The sequence below is a fragment of the Cololabis saira genome, chromosome 1 (genome assembly GCF_033807715.1).
Source record: "Cololabis saira isolate AMF1-May2022 chromosome 1, fColSai1.1, whole genome shotgun sequence".
In the NCBI taxonomy this organism is placed as follows: domain Eukaryota; kingdom Metazoa; phylum Chordata; class Actinopteri; order Beloniformes; family Belonidae; genus Cololabis; species Cololabis saira.
Window position 1 is genome coordinate 56,389,185 of NC_084587.1, and position 25,032 is coordinate 56,414,216.

The 25,032-nt window shown below is 45.8% G+C and overlaps 1 protein-coding gene across 9 annotated transcripts in view; it reads right to left on the reverse strand.

Moving 5' to 3' along the window:
• Nucleotides 1-25,032, reverse strand: part of LOC133449012 (son of sevenless homolog 1-like) — a 211,294-nt gene that overhangs the window by 68,162 nt on the left and 118,100 nt on the right. For 4 of the 9 annotated variants that reach the window (XM_061728110.1, XM_061728132.1, XM_061728126.1 and 1 more), the window contains 6 exons: nucleotides 24,855-25,027; nucleotides 22,832-22,948; nucleotides 22,479-22,749; nucleotides 4,728-4,772; nucleotides 2,674-2,795; nucleotides 440-1,514 (listed from right to left, as the gene is read on the reverse strand). The exons of 1 other annotated variant lie outside the window; for it this stretch is intronic. In XM_061728110.1, the coding sequence (XP_061584094.1) occupies nucleotides 927-1,514; nucleotides 2,674-2,795; nucleotides 4,728-4,772; nucleotides 22,479-22,749; nucleotides 22,832-22,948; nucleotides 24,855-25,027 (1,316 nt within the window). In that variant the 3' untranslated portion in view covers nucleotides 440-926. Of the gene's footprint in view, nucleotides 1-439; nucleotides 1,515-2,673; nucleotides 2,796-3,965; nucleotides 4,773-22,478; nucleotides 22,750-22,831; nucleotides 22,949-24,854; nucleotides 25,028-25,032 lie in introns of those variants that run through there. 4 more of the 9 variants (XM_061728102.1, XM_061728093.1, XM_061728150.1 and 1 more) reach the window with 4 other exon arrangements.

Consider the following 25,032-nt stretch of genomic DNA (forward strand, 5'->3'; position numbering starts at 1 on the left):
ATTACCATTATTACCTTACCGTATTACCTGGTTATTACTGTACTGTAAAAGAAAGGGTTACCAAATAATCTACCTTATTAATTATTAATAATTGTTGAATAAAATTATTAATAGTTCTTGATAACTGAACAGCGCTACCTGTGTGGCACAACACCACACTAATACATTTCTCCAGAATGAGTATGGATAGCGGATACTATTGAATATGTTCTAATAAAAAATCTCACATACTGTTTTTGCATATGATTAGGGTGGAAGTTTGGAGTTGGGACGCAGCTCAGGACTGCTGCTGGTTTTTGTGAGGGTAGCTCACATTAGCAGGTTCCCTGCTGAGAGAGAACCCCAGTTGAGCGGTTCTGCTGGACCAGAACTCCACCGGTACCGGGCGCACCGCTGCCCTGCGGCTCAAAGAACACAGTCGGGTCTGTGCTCAGGCAGCTCGGTGATACAAACACGTTTATTCCCTTGTTTTTAAAGATCACCATATTTGTTTACAGCATCATCAACAACAGCAAGTCCACCAGAACCAGTACCTGAAACATCTCCTCAGTGTGAAGTCCCTGTGATCAGGTCCCATCAGGTCCAGGCCAACGTGGTTCTGTCCGGTCCAGTCCTGTCCCAGCTGGCCCCGTTCAGTCACGTCAGGTTCAGGCCAGACCCGTCCAGGGGAGTCCCTTTAGAGTACGGTCAGGTCCAGTCCAGTCCAGTCCGGGCCGTACTGGGCCGGGCCAGCCCAACCCAGTCAGGTTTACCACAGTCCAGTTCAGTCAGGACCCCTCAGAACTGATCCAGTCAGGCCTAGTTGGGTCTGGTCCTGGTCCTGAAGTCACAGACGGAAAACAGAAACGAAGCAGCACAGACAGATGAAGGTTCTTCCAGAATAAGGTCACATGATCCGTGTCCAGTTCCTCTCAGTTCCGACCGGATCAGAACGTCCTGATTGGTCGGTGTAGTGTTGGTTGTGCGTCTTCCAGCAGCAGCTCAATCACAGTGCAGGGGGGGGATGTCCAATGGGGGGGGGGTGTCCAACAGGGGGGCGGTGTCCAACAGGAGGGCGTGTCCAACAGAGTCCCTCTTGTAGGTCTTGGGAGGAAGTTTGGGGACGCCGTGGCGGGGGGGGCACCGGGGGGCCCGTCCAGGGGGGAGGTGACGGTCGGGGAAAGGAGGGGCATCTTTCTGGAGGTGGGGGTGAGCGGAGGAGGGGCGGCGAGGGGGGGGGACGAGGACAGAACTGCAGGAAGGGCCGAACAAACGGAGGAGGTGGTGGGGGGGAAGAAGGTCTGGGGCAGCAGGTCGCAGCGGGAGTGGCCCGGAGGGGGGGGCAGCAGGTGCAGGGGGGAGTTGAGGGGCTCCCGGGGGGGCAGCAGGTGCAGGGGGGAGTTGAGGGGCTCCCGGGGGGGCAGCAAGGGGGGGCTGTCGGGGGGCGAGGAGGAGGAGGAGTAACGCGGGGGGTGGAGCTTGTATGTGGGCTGGCGAGGAGGAACAGCAGGGGGGCTCTCCAAGTCTGACATCATCTGGGGGGGGGGCAGAGAGGAGGGTGATGAGTGTGGAGGACTGGAGCACCCTGGAATGGAATCATTTCCTGAAAATGTAATAACGCCTGAAAATGTAATACAATTTGCACTTAACTTAATCGAAAATGTAATAAAACATCCCGTTGCTGCTTCCACCTGCCTGCGGTCCCCACCCCCGGTCATCCCGTTGCTGCTTCCACCTGCCTGCGATCCCCACCCCCGTGGTCATCCCGCTGCTGCTTCCACCTGCCTGCGGCCCCCCCCAGCCCCCCGGTCATCCCGCTGCTGCTTCCACCTGCCTGCGGCCCCCCCAGCCCCCCCGGTCATCCCGCTGCTGCTTCCACCTGCCTGTGGTCCCCCCCGGGTTCCACCTGCCTGCGGCCCCCACACCCCACCCCTGGTCATCCCGCTGCTGCTTCCACCTGCCTGTGGTCCCCCCCCGGGTTCCACCTGCCTGCGGCCCCCACACCCCACCCCCGGTCATCCCGTGCTGCTTCCACCTGCCTGCTGTGTGCTGTTGACGTCCCCGACCCCCCAGTCTGGCCTTCGGCAGGAGGGTCCCCCCCTTATGATCCAGGTCCAGGTCCAGGTTTCTTCCTCCTAAAGGGGAGTTTTTCTTGCCACTGTTTGGCTTAAGGTTTTTCTCCCACTAGGGGAGTTTTTACCTGCCATTGTTTATGTAATAATTGCTCTGGGGTTTATGTTTATGTTTTGGGTCTCTGGAAAGCGTCTAGAGACAACTTTTGTTGTGTTAGACACTATACAAAGAAAATTAAATTGAATTAATGTAATAAAATATCCTGACGGATATTGTAATATCATTTTTATCGATAATGTAATACCTTATTACATTATTGGGAATTTATTACATGGAACTCAAAGTCTGCAATTTAAGCCAATAGTCATTCTGGTGTTTCAAATCAGTATAACATTCTTAGTTAAATGCAATGGCAAAAATGTTATTACAATATCAGTCAGGATATTTTATTACCTTAGTGATGAAGTTATTACATTATTGGATTTTATTCCATTTTCTATTGAGTTAAGTGCAAATGTTATTCCATTTTCAGGAAATGATGACATTCTAGGGTGCTACAAGGACCAATGGAGAGAGTGATGATGTCATGATGATGTCATGATGATGTCGTGATGGCGGTACCTTGGAGGGGGAGGACTCTGACGGCGCAGACTCTGGACGGCGTCTGGGAGGAACCGGGGGAGGGACGGGGACGTCCTCAGAACCCCGGCTGAAGCTGACCATGGAGGACACGGAGGACGACCCTGGAACACAAGCATCATCAGAGGTCCAGACACAGCTGGGACCACGCACTGGACCCGGCACAAGACACGCCGAGACCACACACCGGACCCGGCACAAGACACGCCTCCTGGAAGCTCATTGGCCCAACGGCAGTCAGGTGACCTGGAATTACTCAAGGGAACGCCGGCCAGTGGGGACTCGTCTCCATCTGTTAGGATCTTTGTTGCTTTTATAGTATTGCAACAGAACACGGTCAGGATAGTGACACCTTCCAGCCTCCGGGCCGGGCCGGGCCGGGCCGGGCCAGGCGTCTGACCCGACTCGGGCCGGACACGTGCTCGGACCCGTACTGGTGCCCGGACCGAGTCGGGTCCCGACACATGTCCGCAGTACTCGAGTTGTAAAAAAAAAATCAGGGGGGATGGTGGATTTGATCATATGGGGACAGATAATTTGTGCTGATTACAAATAATATAATATATTACAAACAATAGCACTGACCAAAACAGCTGCAGAAATACTGCAGGAATGACATAGCAGCAGTTAAATGCAGCCGTCTGTAAGCTTTAAATATCCACTGGGCTTACATCAAATACATCAAAACACAACAATAAAAAACACTTTTCTGAACTTATCAATATGACTCTGTCCTTCACAGGATAAGTAACATGGATCACTGCAAAAACTCACAATCTTAACAAGAATATTTGTCTTATTTCTAGTTAAAATGTCTCATTTTAGTAAAATAAATCTCATTACACTTAAAACAAGACTCATCACTGGAAAAAACAACAATTTTCACCTGTTTCAAGTAGATTTTCACTTAAAATAAGTAGAAAAATCTGCCAGTGGAACAAGATTTTTTTGCTTGTAATGAGAAGATAAATCTTGTCCCACTGGCAGATTTTTCTACTTATTTCAAGTGAAAATTTACTTGAAACAGGTGAAAATTGTCAAATAAGTTATTTTTCTGGTGATGACTCTAAATGTTGAAATAGCAGTAAAACCACATTCATTGATGAAATGACATAAGGGATGGAAAGGAGGGATGGCAGTTTCGATGGCAGTTTCACAGGCGGGATGATTTGGACCGTTTTTATTTCAGGGGGGATGATTTGGACCGTTTTTATTTCAGGGGGGATGATTTGGACTGTTTTTATTTCAGGGGGGGATGATTTGGACTGTTTTTATTTCAGGGGGGATGATTTGGACTGTTTTTATTTCAGGGGGGGATGCCATCCCCCCTCATCCCCCCTCAACTCCAGTACTGCGTGTCCGGCCCGAGTCGGGTCCAGTCCGGTCCGGATTGTGGTCCAAGTCGGGCTCTGAGGGAAACCTTGATCCTATTTTAAGTAACTTTAAAACCATCTGTAGTCACCAGGTGCTTCTCATCTATTTCCTCCAATCAGTGTTCACAGGGGTGTGTCTAGTGGCAGGTAAACAACCCAGAATGCATTGCACGTCACAAGATGCCAGTCCCCATCATCCCAGTAATGAAGCCGTGTTTCCCTTTAACACACTCACAAAGAGCTGATGGTTGCCATGGAAACAGACTGTTGCTGTGATGTGATGCTAGATCTGATCAGTCTGATTGATGACATCGGATCAATGCTGGGTGGTACCTCTGCTTTATTTTACACCATCCTTTTGACTTTTTTTTTTTTAACCAAATAACCTGGTGTAAAATGTGTTTTTTTTAAGGTTAAATTTAGTGAATGTTCACACCTGTAAGGACCAGATGAGTGTTTGTATCCTGACAGGTAAAAGTGAAGGAGGGTGAACTTGACTGCAGATGAAACCACTGAGGAATCCCAGTGTTTCCCGCCCAGCACCGGTTCTGGTGTGGGACGGGGGACGGGGGATGGGGGACTGGGGACTGACACGTGTCAGGGGTTGACAGGGGTGTTGCTCGGGTGCAGATGGGTATGGAGCGCCAGGAGGGTCATACTAACGTGGGCCGTGAGGCAGAGAGACGACAGCAAAGATGCTATCGCAGGCTGAGGAGAGGAGAGGAGAAACATGGTCAGAGGAGCCTAAACCTGTCAATCATTTCCTTCTATGTCAGCTGGTCCCGAACCGCAGAGGATCAATACACCTGCTGATCAGCTACCTGAAACATATGTGATCCTGCTCGGCATAGCTAGTCAGTCAGAGGGGGAAAGGGACAGTGGGAGGAATTAATGTCAGTCATTGGTTAGAGGGAGGGCTTAGTTAGGGTTGCCAACCGTCCCGTAAAATACGGAATTGAGAAAAAAATGTTGCGTCCCGTATTGAACTAATACGGGACGCGATTTGTCCCACATTTTCATTAACGCCCCATACACACGTCTGTCACACACACATCAACACTACATTTAACAATAATGAACAAAATAAAACACAGGAAACATTAAGGCCAGCTAAATCTTTGTGGCGGGACAACAGGACCTGCTGCGCTCTGGGCCCAGATCTTTATATGTTATTAGTGCCAGGGCACGCCTCCTCCATAGCCATGCCATAGCAATGGAGGAGGAGGAGTGCCTCTGGCGCACTATTGTTATCCTGCGTGTTTATTTATTTATTTATTTTCATTTTCCGGCCAGATTTCGGTTTGCTACTCCTCCTACAGATTTCGGAGGACCCAGGCGAATCATATATCAAAACGTGTCTCAATCGGGAATAGTGTGCTATGACTTTTGGTGTTGAAATTGCCATTTTTCCCCAAGTTATTCCCCAAAAAACAGCCAAAAAAACCCATTCAAAGTGGATGGGAAAAAGTAAAAAAAAAAAGCCAAAATTCACCTTTTTTCTGAGTCACCTGACTTTCTCATACTTAAACGTAGACATGTCATTCAAACTTCAAAACAGAGGAAAACTTCTCTTCTCTCTCCAAACCCCAAACAGTTTTTTCCTAAGATGTACATTTTTCAAGATATGAGCACTCAAGCGGGAACTGGAAATCACTTTTTTGCCAAATCTAGAGTGCTGCTGTCATTGGCTTAGCTCCGCATTATTTGCAAGACCTGATAGTGCCTTATGTTCCTGTCAGAGCTCTCCGTTCTCAGAGTGCAGGTTTACTCGTAGTTCCTAGAGTATCTAAATGTAGATTTGGAGGGCGGGCGTTCTGCTATCAGGCGCCACTACTATGGAACCAACTTCCAATCTGGGTTAAGGGGGCTGACACCACCTCCACCTTTAAAACTAAACTTAAAACCTTTCTGTTTAGTAAAGCCTATAGTTAGTGTTTAGTAAACCTCTAGCTGGTGTTGGTAAATCTCTAGGTAGTGTAAACTTTTAGTGTGTCAGAGTCGCTCCTGTGGTTTCTTGTGCTGGCCCCCCCTTCTCCTCCCTTTTCTCTCTTTTGTCCATGTTGCAGCATCCTTTGCCGGACACCGGAACCTGCAGTGTGGGAGTGAGGGGGGCAGGGTAACGGCCCCTTTTGGGCGGGGGAGAATGTTCGTCCCTCAAGACTCCTCTCCTTGGCCCTGCCCCTTTTCAACCCTTCCCCGACCCTGCACCCCAACCTGGGACTTGATGATTGGGCCGGAGCTTCGGGAGCTGCGTGCTGGCCTGCGGTCCCCACCCCTGGTCATCCCGTTGCTGGCCCCCCCTTCTCCTCCCTTTTCTCTCTTTTGTCCTGCAGGTGGCCGTGGGTGGCTTGTAGCTTGCATTACGGAGCACAAGTCTTTTCCTGACCCTGCACCCCAACCTGGGACTTGCTGATTGGGCCGGAGCTTCGGGAGCTGTGTGCTGGCCTGCGGTCCCCACCCCCGGTCATCCCGTTGCTGCTTCCACCTGCCTGCTGTGCTGTTGCCGTCCCTGACCCACCAGTCTGGCCCTCGGCAGGAGGGTCCCCCCTGATGAGCCTGGTCCTGCTCAAGGTTTCTTCCCTCCTAAAGGGGAGTTTTTCCTTGCCACTGTTTGGCTTAAGGTTTTTCTCCCACTAGGGGAGTTTTTACCTGCCATTGTTTATGTAATAACTGCTCGGGGGTCATGTTCTGGGTATGGGTCTCTGTAAAGCGTCTAGAGACAACTCTGTTGTATTAGACGCTATATAAATAAAATTGAATTGAATTGAATTGAATTGGCTAGAGTGCGAGAAACAATAAAAAATGAACCTGAATTTTTATTTGTAACTCAAGTTCACAGCCAAACCGTAAAAAGGGACAAATAATTTTTGGTCAGAATGTAGACATAGGTGTTGGGATTCATAAAATGTGACTTTGACAGGCGGGGTATGCACAAAATTTAAACGGCGGGGGCTAGAGCACCGCCAATACCTGCCTCGGTCTCCATTGGCTGTAATGTAGTCAAAAGTTTTCTTCAAAAAAATCTCACTCTGTCTTCGCACTGAGCTTACTCACTCATTTTAAGGAATATCTGAATAAAATTAAGATTGTCAGAATCTGCCGGCTTTTGTGTCTCTCACGATGTTTTCGTTTTTCGGCTACGAGCTACGGCAAATCTGAGTTATTTGAGACCTTGTCAGAAGCCAAAATCTGGGTTTTTCTCACAGCCAAACCGGAACGTTCTGAAAAGAGGTTCTTGTTGCCGGGGCAACCAGAGCTCAGCTGCTGACTCATTGCCTGAGCCAGAACTGGTCACATGACTCAGTCAGTACAGACTTCATATACTTTAACCTGGAAAATGGAGAAATCTGACCCCTGACCTTTTGACCTTAGCCGACCCCCAGTCCTGCAGCCTCAGCTGGGAACCGGTTCATGGTATATATATATATATATATATTCAATTCAATTCAATTCAATTTTATTTATATAGCGTCTAATACAACAGAGTTGTCTCTAGACGCTTTACAGAGACCCATACCCAGAACATGACCCCCGAGCAGTTATTACATAAACAATGGCAGGTAAAAACTCCCCTAGTGGGAGAAAAACCTTAAGCCAAACAGTGGCAAGGAAAAACTCCCCTTTAGGAGGGAAGAAACCTTGAGCAGGACCAGGCTCATCAGGGGGGACCCTCCTGCCGAGGGCCAGACTGGTGGGTCAGGGACGGCAACAGCACAGCAGGCAGGTGGAAGCAGCAACGGGATGACCGGGGGTGGGGACCGCAGGCCAGCACACAGCTCCCGAAGCTCCGGCTCAATCAGCAAGTCCCAGGTTGGGGTGCAGGGTCAGGAAAAGACTTGTGCTCCGTAATGCAAGCTACAAGCCACCCACGGCCACCTGCAGGACAAAAGAGAGAAAAGGGAGGAGAAGGGGGGGCCAGCAACGGGATGACCAGGGGTGGGGACCGCAGGCCAGCACGCAGCTCCCGAAGCTCCGGCCCAATCATCAAGTCCCAGGTTGGGGTGCAGGGTCGGGGAAAGGTTGAGAAGGGGCAGGGCCAGGGAGAGGAGTCTTGAGGGACGAACATTCTCCCCCGCCCAAAAGGGGCCGTTACCCTGCCCCCCTCACTCCCACACTGCAGGTTCCGGTGTCCGGCAAAGGATGCTGCAACATGGACAAAAGAGAGAAAAGGGAGGAGAAGGGGGGGCCAGCACAAGAAACCACAGGAGCGACTCTGACACACTAAAGTTTACACTACCTAGAGATTTACCAACACCAGCTAGAGGTTTACTAAACACTAACTATAGGCTTTACTAAACAGAAATGTTTTAAGTTTAGTTTTAAAGGTGGAGGTGGTGTCAGCCCCCTTAACCCAGATTGGAAGTTGGTTCCATAGTAGTGGCGCCTGATAGCAGAACGCCCGCCCTCCAAATCTACATTTAGATACTCTAGGAACTACGAGTAAACCTGCACTCTGAGAACGGAGAGCTCTGACAGGAACATAAGGCACTATCAGGTCTTGCAAATAATGCGGAGCTAAGCCGTTTTGGGCTTTATACGCAAGTAATAAAATTTTAAATTGGATTCTGAATTTTACGGGTAACCAATGGAGCGACGCTAACACTGGAGAGACGTGGTCTCTCCTGCTAATTCCTGTCAGTACTCGTGCTGCTGCATTTTGGATCAGCTGGAGCCTATTCAGCAAATTACTTGGACATCCTGCTAACAACACATTACAGTAATCTAGTCTGGAAGATACAAACGCATGAACTAGTTTTTCTGCATCACTCTGTGAGAGGATTTTCCTAATCTTTGCAATATTACGGAGATGGAAAAAGGCTATTTTACAAACCTGATTGACATATGGTTTAAACGACAAATCCTGATCGAAAATAACACCAAGATTTCTCACAGTTGCACTGGAAGCCATCGCAACACCATCTAATCCCTTCCTAAAATGCTCTGGACCAAGAATGATAACCTCTGTTTTATCTGAATTTAGAAGCAGGAAATTTCTGGACATCCAGTCCTTGATGTCCCTAAGACATGCCTGAAGTTTAACTAACGGTTCTGTTTCATCCGGCTTCATAGACAAATAGAGCTGCGTATCATCAGCATAGCAATGAAAGTGTATGCCGTGATTCTGGATTATACTTCCCAACGGCTGCATGTATAAACTGAACAAGATTGGCCCTAGCACTGAACCCTGCGGAACACCATAACAGACCCTTGACTGTTCTGAAGAAACCTCATGTACATGAACAAACTGGAACCTGTCAGATAGATATGATTTAAACCAACGTAGAGCTGTCCCTTTAATCCCAACAACATGCTCTAACCTGTGCAGTAAAATGCCATGATCTATAGTGTCAAAAGCAGCACTGAGGTCCAGTAGAACCAGTATGGACACTAATCCCTTATCTGAGGCCATAAGGAGGTCATTCGTGACTCGAACCAGTGCTGTCTCTGTGCTATGATGCATTCTGAACCCTGACTGAAAGACTTCAAACAGATCATTTCTATACAAATAGTCACATAACTGGCTTGAAACTGCCTTTTCCAGAATTTTAGACACAAATGGAAGGTTGGAAATTGGTCTATAATTAGCTAAGGTGTCTGGGTCAAGAGAAGGTTTTTTAAGTAAAGGTTTAATTACTGCGACTTTGAAAACCTGTGGTACATATCCTAAACTTAGGGATAAGTTAATTTGGTCCAGTATTGTCGTACCAATAAGAGAAAAAATATGTTTGAATAGTCGAGTCGGGATGGGGTCTAACATACATGTGGTTGACTTAGCTCTATTAACGAGTGAAGTCAGCTCAGGGAGGTCTATAGGATCAAAACAGTCTAGAGACAAGTCAGAGCCTAGAGAAGTCGCTAAAGCTGAAGAAACACCTACAACCGGCTGGTTGATTTCTTCTCTAATTCTCGCGATTTTACTGTTGAAGAAGCCCATAAAGTCCTCACTACTGAGAGCTGCAGGAATGCACGGCTCAACAGAGTTGTGACTCTTTGTCAGCCTGGCTACAGTGCTGAACAGAAAACGTGGGTTACTTTTGTTATCCTCTATCAACGTTGAATAATAAGCTGTTCTGGCTTTGCGAATGGCTTTTTTATATACTATTAGAATATCTTTCCATTCACGATGAGAGTCTACAGACCTACAAGAGTACCACTTCCTTTCCATTTTACGCACGTTTTGTTTCAACATGCGAATATCTGAATTATACCAGGGAGTTAAGCTCCTGTGGCTAGAAACCCTCCTTTTCAAAGGAGCAACTTCATCTAAAGCTGAATGCAACAAATCAGCAGTGTTACTAGCAAGGAAATCAACATCTGCAGAGGTAGAACCCAGGTCACTGGCCTCGACTACATCACTATTTCGCACTGTCGTAAGATAAGCAATGGCCTCCCTAAATTTAACAATAACTTCATCAGACAAACATCTGCTAAAATAATACCTCCTATTTTGCACTTCAACATCAACAAAATTAAATTCAAACGTTATTAAGTAATGGTCGGATAAAAGGGAGTTTACAGGTGACACCAACAGACCATCAGTTTCAACACCGTAGGTGAGAACGAGATCGAGAGTATGATTAAAACAGTGCGTCGGTTTATCCACTTTTTGTGAGATACCCATTGATTCTAGAAGAGAATCGAAGGCTAATTTAAGATTATCGCTTTCAACATCCATATGAATGTTAAAATCACCCACTATGATGAATTTATCTCTGCTGATCAATAATCCAGAAAGGAAATCTGAAAATTCAGACAAAAACTCCAGATACGCACCAGCAGGGGGCCGGTATATATATATATATATATATATATATATATATATATATACAGTTGTATGAAAAAGTTTGGGCACCCTTGATCATTTTCAAGATTTTCCTTTATAAATCATTGGTTGTTCGGATCAGCAATTTCAGTTAAATATATCATATGGCAGACAAACACAGTGCTATTTGAGAAGTGAAATGAAGTTTATAGGATTTACAGAAAGTGTGCAATAATTACTTAAACAAAAGTAGGCAGGTGCATAAATTTGGGCACCCTTGTTGTTTTATTGATTTGAATACATTTAGCATTAATTATTGGAACACAACCGTTTTTTGTTCAGTTCATTGACCCTTCACCTACATATACAGGTGAAGCCAATCATGAAAAAGGGTATTTAAGGTGGCCTGTTGTAAGTTGTTCACCTCTTTGCATCTTCTTAGAAGAGTGGCAACATGGGAGCCTCAAAACAACTGTCAAATGACCTGAAAACCAAGATTGTTCAACATCATGGTTTAGGGGAAGGATACAAAAAGCTAGCTCAGAGATTTCACCTGTCAGTTTCCACTGTAAGGAACATAGTGAGGAAATGGAAGACCACAGGCACAGTTCTAGTTAAAGCCCGGAGTGGCAGGCCAAGAAAAATGTCAGATAGGCAGAGGCGAAGGATGGTGAGAACAGTCCAAGTCAACCCACAGACCAGCTCCAAAGACCTACAACATGATCTTGCTGCAGATGGTGTCACTGTGCATCGTTCAACTATTCAGCGCACTTTGCACAAGGAGATGCTGTATGGGAGAGTAATGCGGCGGAAGCCTTTTCTGCGCACACGCCACAAACAGAGTCGCTTGAGGTTTGTTACAGCACATTTTGACAAGCCAGCTTCATTTTGGAATAAGGTGCTGTGGACTGATGAAACTAAAATGGAGTTATTTGGACATAACAAGCGGCGGTATGCATGGCGGAAGAAGAACACAGAATTCCAAGACAAACACTTGCTACCCACAGTCAAATTTGGTGGTGGTTCCATCATGCTGTGGGGCTGTGTGGCCAGTGCAGGTACTGGCAATCGTTAAAGTTGAAGGTCGCATGGATTCCAGTCAGTATCAGCAGATTCTTGCCAACAATGTTCAAGAATCAGTGACAAAGTTGAAGCTGCGCCGGGGCTGGATACTTCAACAAGACAACGACCCTAAACACTGCTCAAAGTCTACTAAGGCATTCATGCAGAGGAACAGGTACAACGTTCTGGAATGGCCATCTCAGTCCCCAGACCTGAATATTATTGAAAATCTGTGGTGTGATTTAAAGCGGGCTGTCCATGCTCGGAAACTATCAAACCTGATTGAACTGGAGATGTTTTGTAAAGAAGAATGGTCAAAAATACCTTCAACCAGAATCCAGACCCTCATTGGAAGCTATAGGAAGCGTTTAGAGGCTATTATTTCTGCAAAAGGAGGATCTACTAAATATTGATGTAATTTTTCTGTTGGGGTGCCCAAATTTATGCACCTGCCTACTTTTGTTTAAGTAATTATTGCACACTTTCTGTAAATCCTATAAACTTCATTTCACTTCTCAAATAGCACTGTGTTTGTCTGCCATATGATATATTTAACTGAAATTGCTGATCCGAACAACCAATGATTTATAAAGGAAAATCTTGAAAATGATCAGGGGTGCCCAAACTTTTTCATACAACTGTATATATATATATATATATATAATTATTACTATTATATATATATATATATACACCCCCCCCACACACACACGCGCACGCACACGCACACACACACACACACACAGTAAATAACCCACAGTAAATGCTATAACTTTTGAATGGTTTGAAATAGAGAGTCATGGGTGGTGTCATCGGACTCGGTTTTGGGTCCTTGACCATAATTGGTGCAAATAAGCCCCGCCCCTTCTTCTGGTTGGTCGATCCATATTTTCTGCAATAACTTTTGAATGGTTTGACATAGAGAGTCGTGGGTGGTGTCATCGGACTCGGTTTTGGGTCCTTGACCATAATTGGTGCAAATAAGCCCCGCCCCTTCTTCTGGTTGGTCGATCCATATTTTCTGCAATAACTTTTGAATGGTTTGACATAGAGAGTCGTGGGTGGTGTCATCGGACTCGGTTTTTAGTCCTTGACCATAATTGGCCAAATTAGCCTCGCCCCTTCTTTTGATTGGTCGATATGTGATAGTTCCTATTTTCTGCAATAACTTTTGAATGGTTTGATATAGGAAATGTAATCAAAATCGCAATCATCCGGCAGTAGTCCCGTGGCACTTCAAAATTTCCAGGGAATTTTGTGTCTAGTTATTATTAATTATTATTATTATTATTATTATTATTATTATTATTATTATTATTATTATTATTATTATTATTATTATTATTATATGTGTGTGTGCCAGACAGCGGGGAGGACTCAGGCTTCACCTCCAGGTAGGGGGTGGGAATTGGGAATTAAAAGTTGCGTTCCGTATTGAACCAATACGGACATATATTATGCTCTTATTTATTGATGTCATAATAAACAGGTGAAGGTCAGAAAAATTTGAATATATTGCAAAACGTCATTCATAGTAAATTTAACTAAAGGTGAAACAAATATATTATTTCCCCACTACATTCAAAGTGAGGTATTTCAAGCCTTTATTTGTTATGATTTTGGTGATTATGGCTCACAATTTATGAAAACCCCAAATAAAAAATAAATTTGAGAATATTTTATGAAATCAAACAATTCCATCATCAAAATGATAACAAATAAAGGTTTAACATATCTTGCTTTGCATGTAATAAGAATAGGTAATATATTAGTTTCACCTTTTTTAAGTTGAATTATTGAAATAAATTCACTTTTACACTAGGGGTGGGACGATATGGGTAAGTCCCGATTCGATACTGTGGCGATATGTGGCCCAGGATATCGATAATATCACGATATTTTCGATATTCGATATATCGTTATATCGATATATCGGTAAGAGCGATATATCACGATATATGGGACTTAAAAAGAAAAAATACCTGTAGTTATGCATTTATTCAATGCCAAAACTTCATACAAGAAAGTGCATTTGTATATTTCCTCACTGTCTCCTTGGCTTGTAAATGTAAACACTGTACAGTTGGACAAATTAAAGTGCATGAACATTAATAACATGTTTTATATAAACCAGGACAGTGCACTGCTTTGTTTCTAATACTGAAAAGTCAGTAAGCAACTTAATTTTGCAGAGTACCTCACTGCCTCCTAGGGCTGGGTATGTATTAAAATGTCAAGAATTGATCCGATTCTTAAGATTCAGAATCGATTATCACCATTTGATTCGATTTGATCCGATATTGATGTGGATTAGTGTTATTAAAAAAAATGTTTGCGCTGTTGCCTGAATTATATGACTGTAAAATAACTAGTGAAATAATAATTTCACAAATAATTATTGTGAAATAACTAAGAAATAAATAACTCAAATAGGCTTTTCAATATCCCTTCTTTTCCAATATCCTTTTAGCCTGTCTAATTTATTCTGTCACCACACACACACACACACATTACTAAATCTGCAGGCCCAGATAATCTGGAACCATATTTTTTAAAGTTAGCTGCTGATTTTATCGCCAAACCCCTCCAATATCTTTTTAATCTCTCAATCACTACGAATTGTATTCCAGAAATTTGGAAAGTCGCTTATGTCCTTCTCCTTTTGAAAGGGGGGGACCCTACTTGTTTAAATAACTATCGACCTATCTCCAAGCTATCCATTTTGTCGAAGGTCCTTGAAGGTCTAGTAAACGATCAGTTAAAGTATTTCCTTCATATTCACAATATTCTCTCTCCATATCAATCTGGCTTCAGGAAACAACACAGCACAACTACAGCCACTCTCAAACTCACCAATGACATAATAGACTGGCTGGACCATAAGAAACTTTGTACAGCTCTTTTTGTTGACCTTTCTAAGGCCTTCGACACAGTCGATCATTCTATTCTGAAGCAACGACTGCTTGACATAGGTTTATCTGAGCAGGCCGTTGGTTGGTTTGATAATTATTTGTCTAATAGAAAACAATGTGTTCACTTCGAAGGCACCTCATCCACACTGTTAAATGTTACCACCGGTGTGCCTCAGGGCTCAGTTCTGGGACTATTTTGTTCGTTATTTATGTAAATACACTGGGCAGAAACATCCCAAATGCCAAATTTCTTTTTTATGCTGATGACACGGTTATATATTGTTGTGGCTCCACTCTTGCCGAGGCTCTGGGCAACTTACAGACTGCTTTTAACCTCATGGAAAGTCAGCTCATTGAACTAAGACTTGTCCTAAACGCTGCTAAAACCAAATTGATGATATTTTCCAATGGCAGGAAAGTACCTGTGTCTCCCTCTAGCATTTTGTCCTTACTAGGTTGTGAGATTGAACTTGTGACCTGTTACAAGTATCTAGGCATTTTAATCGATGATCGGCTTTCTTTTAAACCACATGTAGAAAACCTGGTAAAAAGATTACGACTGAAACTGGGATTTTTTTTCCCGTCACAGATCTTGTTTTTCTTTTTCTACTAGGAAAAAGCTGGTTGCTGCTACTTTCCTCCCTGTACTTGATTATGGCGATCTCCTTTATATGTATGCCCCTGCAAATTGCCTACGCTCACTGGACACCGTGTATCATGGTGCCTTAAGGTTTGTTACTGGATGTAAAGCCCTTACTCACCACTGCACTCTATATGCCCCAGTTGAATGGCCATCATTAGCAGCACGGCGCTTTATTCATTGGCATATTTTTATTTACAAAGCTATCCTGGGCCTGCTCCCCCACTATTTATGTAACTATTTCTCCAAATCCCAGAGCAACTACCACCTACATTCCAACGAGTTTTATTTACTAAATGTGCCTAAAGTTAACTCAGAACTTGGTAAGCACTGCTTTAAGTAGCTGCACCTGTTTCCTGGAATACACTGCAAAAAACTCTAAACCTAAAGGAGCTCATCAATCTTGGAGCTCTGAAAACTCGTGTGAGAGAAATTGGAGCAGCTTCTTATCGTACTTGTTTCTGTTTTTAACGTGAATCCAGAGCCTTAGCCCTGTTCCCCCTTGAAATGTATTTTATCTGTGTGTTGTCATTTCTATGCCTTGTAATTGTTGTTTTGTTGTGTGACTTGTGTCTGCATTTGTAACTTCTTTTATGCTGCTGTCTTGGCCAGGCTTCCCTTGGAAAAGAGGTCATTGTGTCTCAACGGGACCGACCTGGTTAAATAAAGGCAAAATAAAAATAAAAATAAAAAAACACACATATTGCCATGAAGCATCAGGCATTTTTCACTTATGTCATGACAAACTGTATCCAATAACAGAAGAAACCAAACAAGCTATAATAAATATAAATAATATGAACTTCATTGAACTAATATAACATTTTGAAATTTAAGCTGAACTATCCAAAGAACTGAACACTGGTTGTGCACGGGTGGGCGTGTGTCTGAGTGTGTCCGTGTCCGTGTGTAACGTGTCTGGTGATTCAATGATCTGCAAGTTTTCCCAGCACACGGTTGACTGGACACGGAAGGATACGAGCGAGGATCACTTACAGAGTGAAAAGCATAAACGTCATAACACAAAAAGACTGACGATCATTTACTTTAACGGCGTCTGTAATAGGTGGAATAATTTTGTATTACAGTACGACGCGCTCTCCTCACGTGGAGCGCGAGCGGGGTCCGTTTCTGAACGCAGCTGGTTGTCTGTGCGAGCGGAGATTAACGCACATGGCAGCTTAAACACCGGCTCAAACAGCAAGTAATTTCCGGCATTAACAGTGCTGCTCAGCCCGCTGTCTGTACGGAGTAAACCGGTCGTTCTGTATTTTCTGAGCTGGTTTCTCAGGCGGCCGTTTTGACATGTTTGTTTTGTTCACGAGGGCAGCGGGGGCGGGCGGGGCAGAGCTTGAACAATAGTGCGGTGACAACCGCGTAAATCCATTATGTGTGTTGTAATAAAATCAATATTTGCCGTTAGTATATCGATTATTTATTGAAACAGAGAGCACAACAATATATTGCAATATCGATTTTTTTCCCCACCCCTATTTTACACCATATTCTAGTTGAATTATTGAAAGTTAACTTTTACACCATATTCTAGTTGAATTATTGAAATAAATTAACTTTTACACCATATTCTAGTTGAATTATTGAAATAAATTAACTTTTACACCATATTCTAGTTGAATTATTTAAATAAGTTAACTTTTACACCATATTCTAGTTGAACTATTGAAATAAATTAACTTACACCATATTCTAGTTGAATTATTGAAATAAATTAACTTTTACACCATATTCTAGTTGAATTATTGAAATAAATTAACTTTTACACCATATTCTAGTTGAATTATTGAAATAAATGTAACTTTTACACCATATTCTAGTTGAATTATTGAAATAAGTTAACTTTTACACCGTATTCTAGTTGAATTATTGAAATAGATTAACTTTTACACCATATTCTAGTTGAATTATTGAAATAAATTAACTTTTACACCATATTCTAGTTGAATTATTGAAATAAATTAACTTTTACACCATATTCTTCACCTGTATGTATATTATACATCTGGGCTGAAGGACATACATAGCATAGGAGGATATATCAGTTGCTGTCTGTACAGTCATGCAAGTTCAATGCTATTAAAGCACTTTAAACTTTAAATCAAAGCATTTTGTTTTTACATATAAAATAAACACATTTTTATGCAGTTTAGAAGTTTTGGGGCTTTGTTTTGGCGCCTGCGCTGCTGAGATCGGGTTGTCCCTTATTTCTATTTCTGAAAGGTGGCAACCCTAGTCTTAGTGTTAGTCAGTGGGAAGGGTAAGTATCAGTCAGTGAGTTTACATGGGAAGTTTAATTCCTCTTTAATTCAGAATTAAAATTAAATCAGATTTAAAATGAGTAAAAATGACCACGTAAACACCTAATTCCGAATGAAAATGGCCATTCCGAATTAAACTTAATTCCGAAGTAATTGGCTGGTTTATTCCGATTTTAAATCCGAATAGATTAAGCAGCTAAGTTTGTTTTTCTTCCGGTAGATGTAACTTCCGGTCCGCCCCCTATCCAATCAGAACCTTCCCAACCCCCAGACCTTAAGCGGAATTAGATAAAGCTAATTCCGCTTAAGGTTAAATAAAGGATCTAACGTGTTTTCCATGTAAATCTCAATTCAGAATTACTATTTCCATGTAAGCTTGAAGGAAAATAGTTTAATTCTGAATTATTTAATTCGGAATAATTAATTCCGAATTAAAAAAACATGATGTACCCGTGGCCAGTGACTGGTCAGTGGTAGGGGTTAGTATCAGTGGTAGGGGTTAGTATCAGTGGTCAGTGGTAGGGGTTAGTATCAGTGGTCAGTGGTAGGGGTTAGTATCAGTGGTCAGTGGTAGGGGTTAGTATCAGTGGTCAATGGTAGGGGTTAGTATCAGTGGTCAGTGGTAGGGGTTAGTATCAGTGGTAGGGGTTAGTATCAGTGGTCAGGTGTAGGGGTTAGTATCAGTGGTAGGGGTTAGTATCAGTGGTCAGTGGTAGGGGTTAGTATCAGTGGTCAGGTGTAGGGGTTAGTATCAGTGGTCAGTGGTAGGGGTTAGTATCAGTGGTCAGGTGTAGGGGTTAGTATCAGTGGTCAGTGGTAGGGGTTAGTATCAGTGGTCAGTGGTAGGGGTTAGTATCAGTGGTCAGTGGTAGGGGTTAGTATCAGTGGTAGGGGTTAGTATCAGTGGTCAGTGGTAGGGGTTAGTATCAGTGGTCAGGTGTAGGGGTTAGTATCAGTGGTCAGTGGTAGGGGTTAGTATCAGTGGTCAGTGGTAGGGGTTAGTATCAGTGGTAGGGGTTAGTATCAGTGGTCAGTGGTAGGGGTTAGTATCATTGGTCAGTGGTAGGGGTTAGTATCAGTGGTCAGTGGTAGGGGTTAGTATCAGTGGTCAGTGGTAGGGGTTAGTATCAGTGGTCAGTGGTAGGGGTTAGTATCAGTGGTCAGTGGTAGGGGTTAGTATCAGTGGTAGGGGTTAGTATCAGTGGTCAGTGGTAGGGGTTAGTATCAGTGGTAGGGGTTAGTATCAGTGGTCAGTGGTAGGGGTTAGTATCAGTGGTCAGTGGTAGGGGTTAGTATCAGTGGTAGGGGTTAGTATCAGTGGTCAGTGGTAGGGGTTAGTATCAGTGGTAGGGGTTAGTATCAGTGGTCAGTGGTAGGGGTTAGTATCAGTGGTCAGTGGTAGGGGTTAGTATCAGTGGTCAGTGGTAGGGGTTAGTATCAGTGGTCAGTTGTAGGGGTTAGTATCAGTGGTCAGGTGTAGGGGTTAGTATCAGTGGTCAGTGGTAGGGGTTAGTATCAGTGGTAGGGGTTAGTATCAGTGGTCAGTGGTAGGGGTTAGTATCAGTGGTCAGTGGTAGGGGTTAGTATCAGTGGTCAGTGGTAGGGGTTAGTATCAGTGGTCAGTGGTAGGGGTTAGTATCAGTGGTAGGGGTTAGTATCAGTGGTCAGTGGTAGGGGTTAGTATCAGTTGTAGGGGTTAGTATCAGTGGTAGGGGTTAGTATCAGTGGTCAGGTGTAGGGGTTAGTATCAGTGGTCAGGTGTAGGGGTTAGTATCAGTGGTCAGTGGTAGGGGTTAGTATCAGTGGTCAGTGGTAGGGGTTAGTATCAGTGGTCAGTGGTAGGGGTTAGTATCAGTGGTAGGGGTTAGTATCATTGGTCAGTGGTAGGGGTTAGTATCAGTGGTCAGTTGTAGGGGTTAGTATCAGTGGTCAGTGGTAGGGGTTAGTATCAGTGGTAGGGGTTAGTATCAGTGGTCAGTGGTAAGGGTTAGTATCAGTGGTCAGTGGTAGGGGTTAGTATCAGTGGTAGGGGTTAGTATCAGTGGTCAGTGGTAGGGGTTAGTATCAGTGGTCAGTGGTAGGGGTTAGTATCAGTGGTCAGTGGTAGGGGTTAGTATCATTGGTCAGTGGTAGGGGTTAGTATCAGTGGTCAGTGGTAGGGGTTAGTATCAGTGGTCAGTGGTAGGGGTTAGTATCAGTGGTCAGTTGTAGGGGTTAGTATCAGTGGTCAGTGGTAGGGGTTAGTATCAGTGGTCAGTGGTAGGGGTTAGTATCAGTGGTAGGGGTTAGTATCAGTGGTCAGTGGTAGGGGTTAGTATCATTGGTCAGTGGTAGGGGTTAGTATCAGTGGTCAGTGGTAGGGGTTAGTATCAGTGTGGTCAGTGGTAGGGGTTAGTATCAGTGGTAGGGGTTAGTATCAGTGGTCAGTGGTAGGGGTTAGTATCAGTGGTAGGGGTTAGTATCAGTGTGGTCAGTGGTAGGGGTTAGTATCAGTGGTCAGTGGTAGGGGTTAGTATCAGTGGTAGGGGTTAGTATCAGTGGTCAGTGGTAGGGGTTAGTATCAGTGGTCAGTGGTAGGGGTTAGTATCAGTGGTAGGGGTTAGTATCAGTGACTGGTCAGTGGTAGGGGTTAGTATCACTGGTCAGTGGTAGGGGTTAGTATCAGTGGTAGGGGTTAGTATCAGTGGTCAGTGGTAGGGGTTAGTATCAGTGGTCAGTGGTAGGGGTTAGTATCAGTGGTCAGTGGTAGGGGTTAGTATCAGTGGTCAGTGGTAGGGGTTAGTATCAGTGGTCAGTGGTAGGGGTTAGTATCACTGGTCAGTTGTAGGGGTTAGTATCACTGGTCAGTTGTAGGGGTTAGTATCAGTGGTCAGTTGTAGGGGTTAGTATCAGTGGTCAGTGGTAGGGGTTAGTATCAGTGGTAGGGGTTGGTATCAGTGGTAGGGGTTAGTATCAGTGGTCAGTGGTAGGGGTTAGTATCAGTGGTCAGTGGTAGGGGTTAGTATCAGTGGTAGGGGTTAGTATCAGTGGTCAGTGGTAGGGGTTAGTATCAGTGGTCAGTGGTAGGGGTTAGTATCAGTGGTCAGTGGTAGGGGTTAGTATCAGTGGTCAGTGGTAGGGGTTAGTATCAGTGGTCAGTGGTAGGGGTTAGTATCAGTGGTCAGTTGTAGGGGTTAGTATCAGTGGTCAGTGGTAGGGGTTAGTATCAGTGTGGTCAGTGGTAGGGGTTAGTATCAGTGGTAGGGGTTAGTATCAGTGGTCAGTGGTAGGGGTTAGTATCAGTGGTCAGTGGTAGGGGTTAGTATCAGTGGTAGGGGTTAGTATCAGTGGTCAGTGGTAGGGGTTAGTATCAGTGGTAGGGGTTAGTATCAGTGACTGGTCAGTGGTAGGGGTTAGTATCACTGGTCAGTGGTAGGGGTTAGTATCAGTGGTAGGGGTTAGTATCAGTGGTCAGTGGTAGGGGTTAGTATCAGTGGTCAGTGGTAGGGGTTAGTATCAGTGGTCAGTGGTAGGGGTTAGTATCAGTGGTAGGGGTTAGTATCAGTGGTCAGTGGTAGGGGTTAGTATCAGTGGTCAGTGGTAGGGGTTAGTATCAGTGGTAGGGGTTAGTATCAGTGACTGGTCAGTGGTAGGGGTTAGTATCAGTGGTCAGTGGTAGGGGTTAGTATCAGTGGTCAGTGGTAGGGGTTAGTATCAGTGGTCAGTTGTAGGGGTTAGTATCAGTGGTCAGTGGTAGGGGTTAGTATCAGTGGTAGGGGTTAGTATCACTGGTCAGTTGTAGGGGTTAGTATCAGTGGTCAGTGGTAGGGGTTAGTATCAGTGGTAGGGGTTAGTATCAGTGACTGGTCAGTGGTAGGGGTTAGTATCAGTGGTCAGTGGTAGGGGTTAGTATCAGTGGTCAGTGGTAGGGGTTAGTATCAGTGGTCAGTTGTAGGGGTTAGTATCAGTGGTCAGTGGTAGGGGTTAGTATCAGTGGTCAGTGGTAGGGGTTAGTATCAGTGGTCAGTGGTAGGGGTTAGTATCAGTGGTCAGTGGTAGGGGTTAGTATCAGTGGTCAGTGGTAGGGGTTAGTATCACTGGTCAGTTGTAGGGGTTAGTATCACTGGTCAGTTGTAGGGGTTAGTATCAGTGGTCAGTTGTAGGGGTTAGTATCAGTGGTCAGTGGTAGGGGTTAGTATCAGTGGTAGGGGTTGGTATCAGTGGTAGGGGTTAGTATCAGTGGTCAGTGGTAGGGGTTAGTATCAGTGGTCAGTGGTAGGGGTTAGTATCAGTGGTAGGGGTTAGTATCAGTGGTCAGTGGTAGGGGTTAGTATCAGTGGTCAGTGGTAGGGGTTAGTATCAGTGGTCAGTGGTAGGGGTTAGTATCAGTGGTCAGTGGTAGGGGTTAGTATCAGTGGTCAGTTGTAGGGGTTAGTATCAGTGGTCAGTTGTAGGGGTTAGTATCAGTGGTAGGGGTTAGTATCAGTGGTCAGTGGTAGGGGTTAGTATCAGTGGTAGGGGTTAGTATCAGTGGTCAGTGGTAGGGGTTAGTATCAGTGGTCAGTGGTAGGGGTTAGTATCAGTGGTCAGTGGTAGGGGTTAGTATCAGTGGTCAGTTGTAGGGGTTAGTATCAGTGGTCAGTTGTAGGGGTTAGTATCAGTGGTAGGGGTTAGTATCAGTGGTCAGTGGTAGGGGTTAGTATCAGTGGTAGGGGTTAGTATCAGTGGTCAGTGGTAGGGGTTAGTATCAGTTGGTCCAGGTAACTGGTAAGCGTGTCTTACTTGAGTGGAAGGGGCTGCTGGGACCCTGCGGTGAGTCAAACACACTGCCTACGTCTGTAGAGCTGGAAGCAGCGGAGGCTGGGGGCGGAGTTAGGGGTGTGCGGGGAGAGTTGGGAGCAGAGGCCGCCCCGCCCTCGGCATCGCTGTCAGGGATGCGGCTGTAGCTTATCTTGGGCTCGTTCTGCAGAGGCGTCGGAAGACGCATGGTGCCCGTCCTGGCCGGGGTGGGGCGAATCCCAGGAGTCTTCAGAGTGTAGGTGTACTTCTTGGCCTGAACCAGAGACGAGGACGGGACATGAACGAGTTTACTCCAGACAGATTACGCAATGAGGAGTTCCTGTAGCGACACTTACAAATCGAGGTAACGATCGGGTGTTTCTAGGTTCAATCTCCAAAGATTTGTTGAAGAGATAATCGGTGAAGTCCTTCTCTGACAGGTCCTCCATCGGGTTCAGGTTCTCGAAGAACTTCTGCTCCACAAACACAAACACACATCTGTGTTCTGGTGCCATTTTCAGAACCACATACCGGGCTCCAGCTAATTTAGTGCTCTACACGAGAAACACCCAGAGAACTCTTATGAGAACTTTCGCCGTGCAAACAACCACTGTACCAGAACGTCGGACCTACTGGATGCTGGGTGGGGTAGTACGGTATGTCAGTTCAATTCAACTTTATTTATATAGTGTTTATTAATACACAAGTTGTCTTTAGGTAGTCTCCAGAGACCAGAACATGACCCAGTAAAAACTAATTTAAGAGGGTAGAAACCTGGACCAGGACCTGGATCATAAAGGGGGTAGAAACCTGGACCAGGACCTGGATCATAAGGGGGTAGAAACCTGGACCAGGACCTGGATCATAAGGAGAAACCTGGACCAGGACCTGGATCATAAGGAGAAACCTGGACCAGGACCTGGATCATAAGGAGAAACCTGGACCAGGACCTGGATCATAAGGGGGTAGAAACCTGGACCAGGACCTGGATCATAAGGAGAAACCTGGACCAGGACCTGGATCATAAGGAGAAACCTGGACCAGGACCTGGATCATAAGGGGGTAGAAACCTGGACCAGGACCTGGATCATAAGGGGGTAGAAACCTGGACCAGGACCTGGATCATAAGGGGGTAGAAACCTGGACCAGGACCTGGATCATAAGGGGGTAGAAACCTGGACCAGGACCTGGATCATAAGGGGGACCCTCCTGCTGAAGACCAGCTGGGTAAGGAAGGAAAAGAGAGATGGGAAAGAGAGGATGAAGAACAGAGAGGACAGACACAGACATGTTGTCAAAGGTCCAAAAGAGCAGATATATTAGCATTAATGATGGTTAACTGGAGAACTAAGAGTTCTATGTCCATATCACTGATACCTGGTCAGGGGGGGACTGCAGGTCTGGATCCAGGTCCCACTGGTCAGGGGGGGACTGCAGGTCTGGATCCAGGTCCCACTGGTCAGGGGGGGGACTGCAGGTCTGGATCCAGGTCCTACTGGTCAGGGGGGGACTGCAGGTCTGGATCCAGGTCCTACTGGTCAGGGGGGGGACTGCAGGTCTGGATCCAGGTCCTACTGGTCAGGGGGGGACTGCAGGTCTGGATCCAGGTCCCACTGGTCAGGGGGGGGACTGCAGGTCTGGATCCAGGTCCTACTGGTCAGGGGGGGACTGCAGGGCTGGATCCAGGTCCTACTGGTCAGGGGGGGACTGCAGGTCTGGATCCAGGTCCCACTGGTCAGGGGGGGACTGCAGGTCTGGATCCAGGTCCTACTGGTCAGGGGGGGACTGCAGGTCTGGATCCAGGTCCTACTGGTCAGGGGGGGACTGCAGGTCTGGATCCAGGTCCTACTGGTCAGGGGGGGACTGCAGATCTGGATCCAGGTCCTACTGGTCGGGGGGGGGGACTGCAGGTCTGGATCCAGGTCCTACTGGTCAGGGGGGGACTGCAGGTCTGGATCCAGGTCCTACTGGTCAGGGGGGGACTGCAGGTCTGGATCCAGGTCCTACTGGTCAGGGGGGGACTGCAGGTCTGGATCCAGGTCCTACTGGTCAGGGGGGGGACTGCAGGTCTGGATCCAGGTCCTACTGGTCAGGGGGGGGGACTGCAGGTCTGGATCCAGGTCCTACTGGTCAGGGGGGGGGGACTGCAGGTCTGGATCCAGGTCCTACTGGTCAGGGGGGGACTGCAGGTCTGGATCCAGGTCCTACTGGTCAGGGGGGGGGACTGCAGGTCTGGATCCAGGTCCCACTGGTCAGGGGGGGACTGCAGGTCTGGATCCAGGTCCTACTGGTCAGGGGGGGACTGCAGGTCTATGTATATAGCGGTATGTGGTTTTGAAAGCGCAGCATGAACAGGAAGTGATATGAGCCTGGACTGACCCTAATGTCGTTTTCCACCCTCAGGCAGTAGGGCTGGTTCTGGTACTGCTGGATCTCTCCGGTGATCTCGGCTACTTTCCGTCTCTTGCTGAAGTTGATCAGATCTTTTCCGTGTCTGCGCAGGAAGTCGGGGTTTCCCTCTTCCGTCTTCAGGATGTTGGTCAGGTAGATTCCTGTT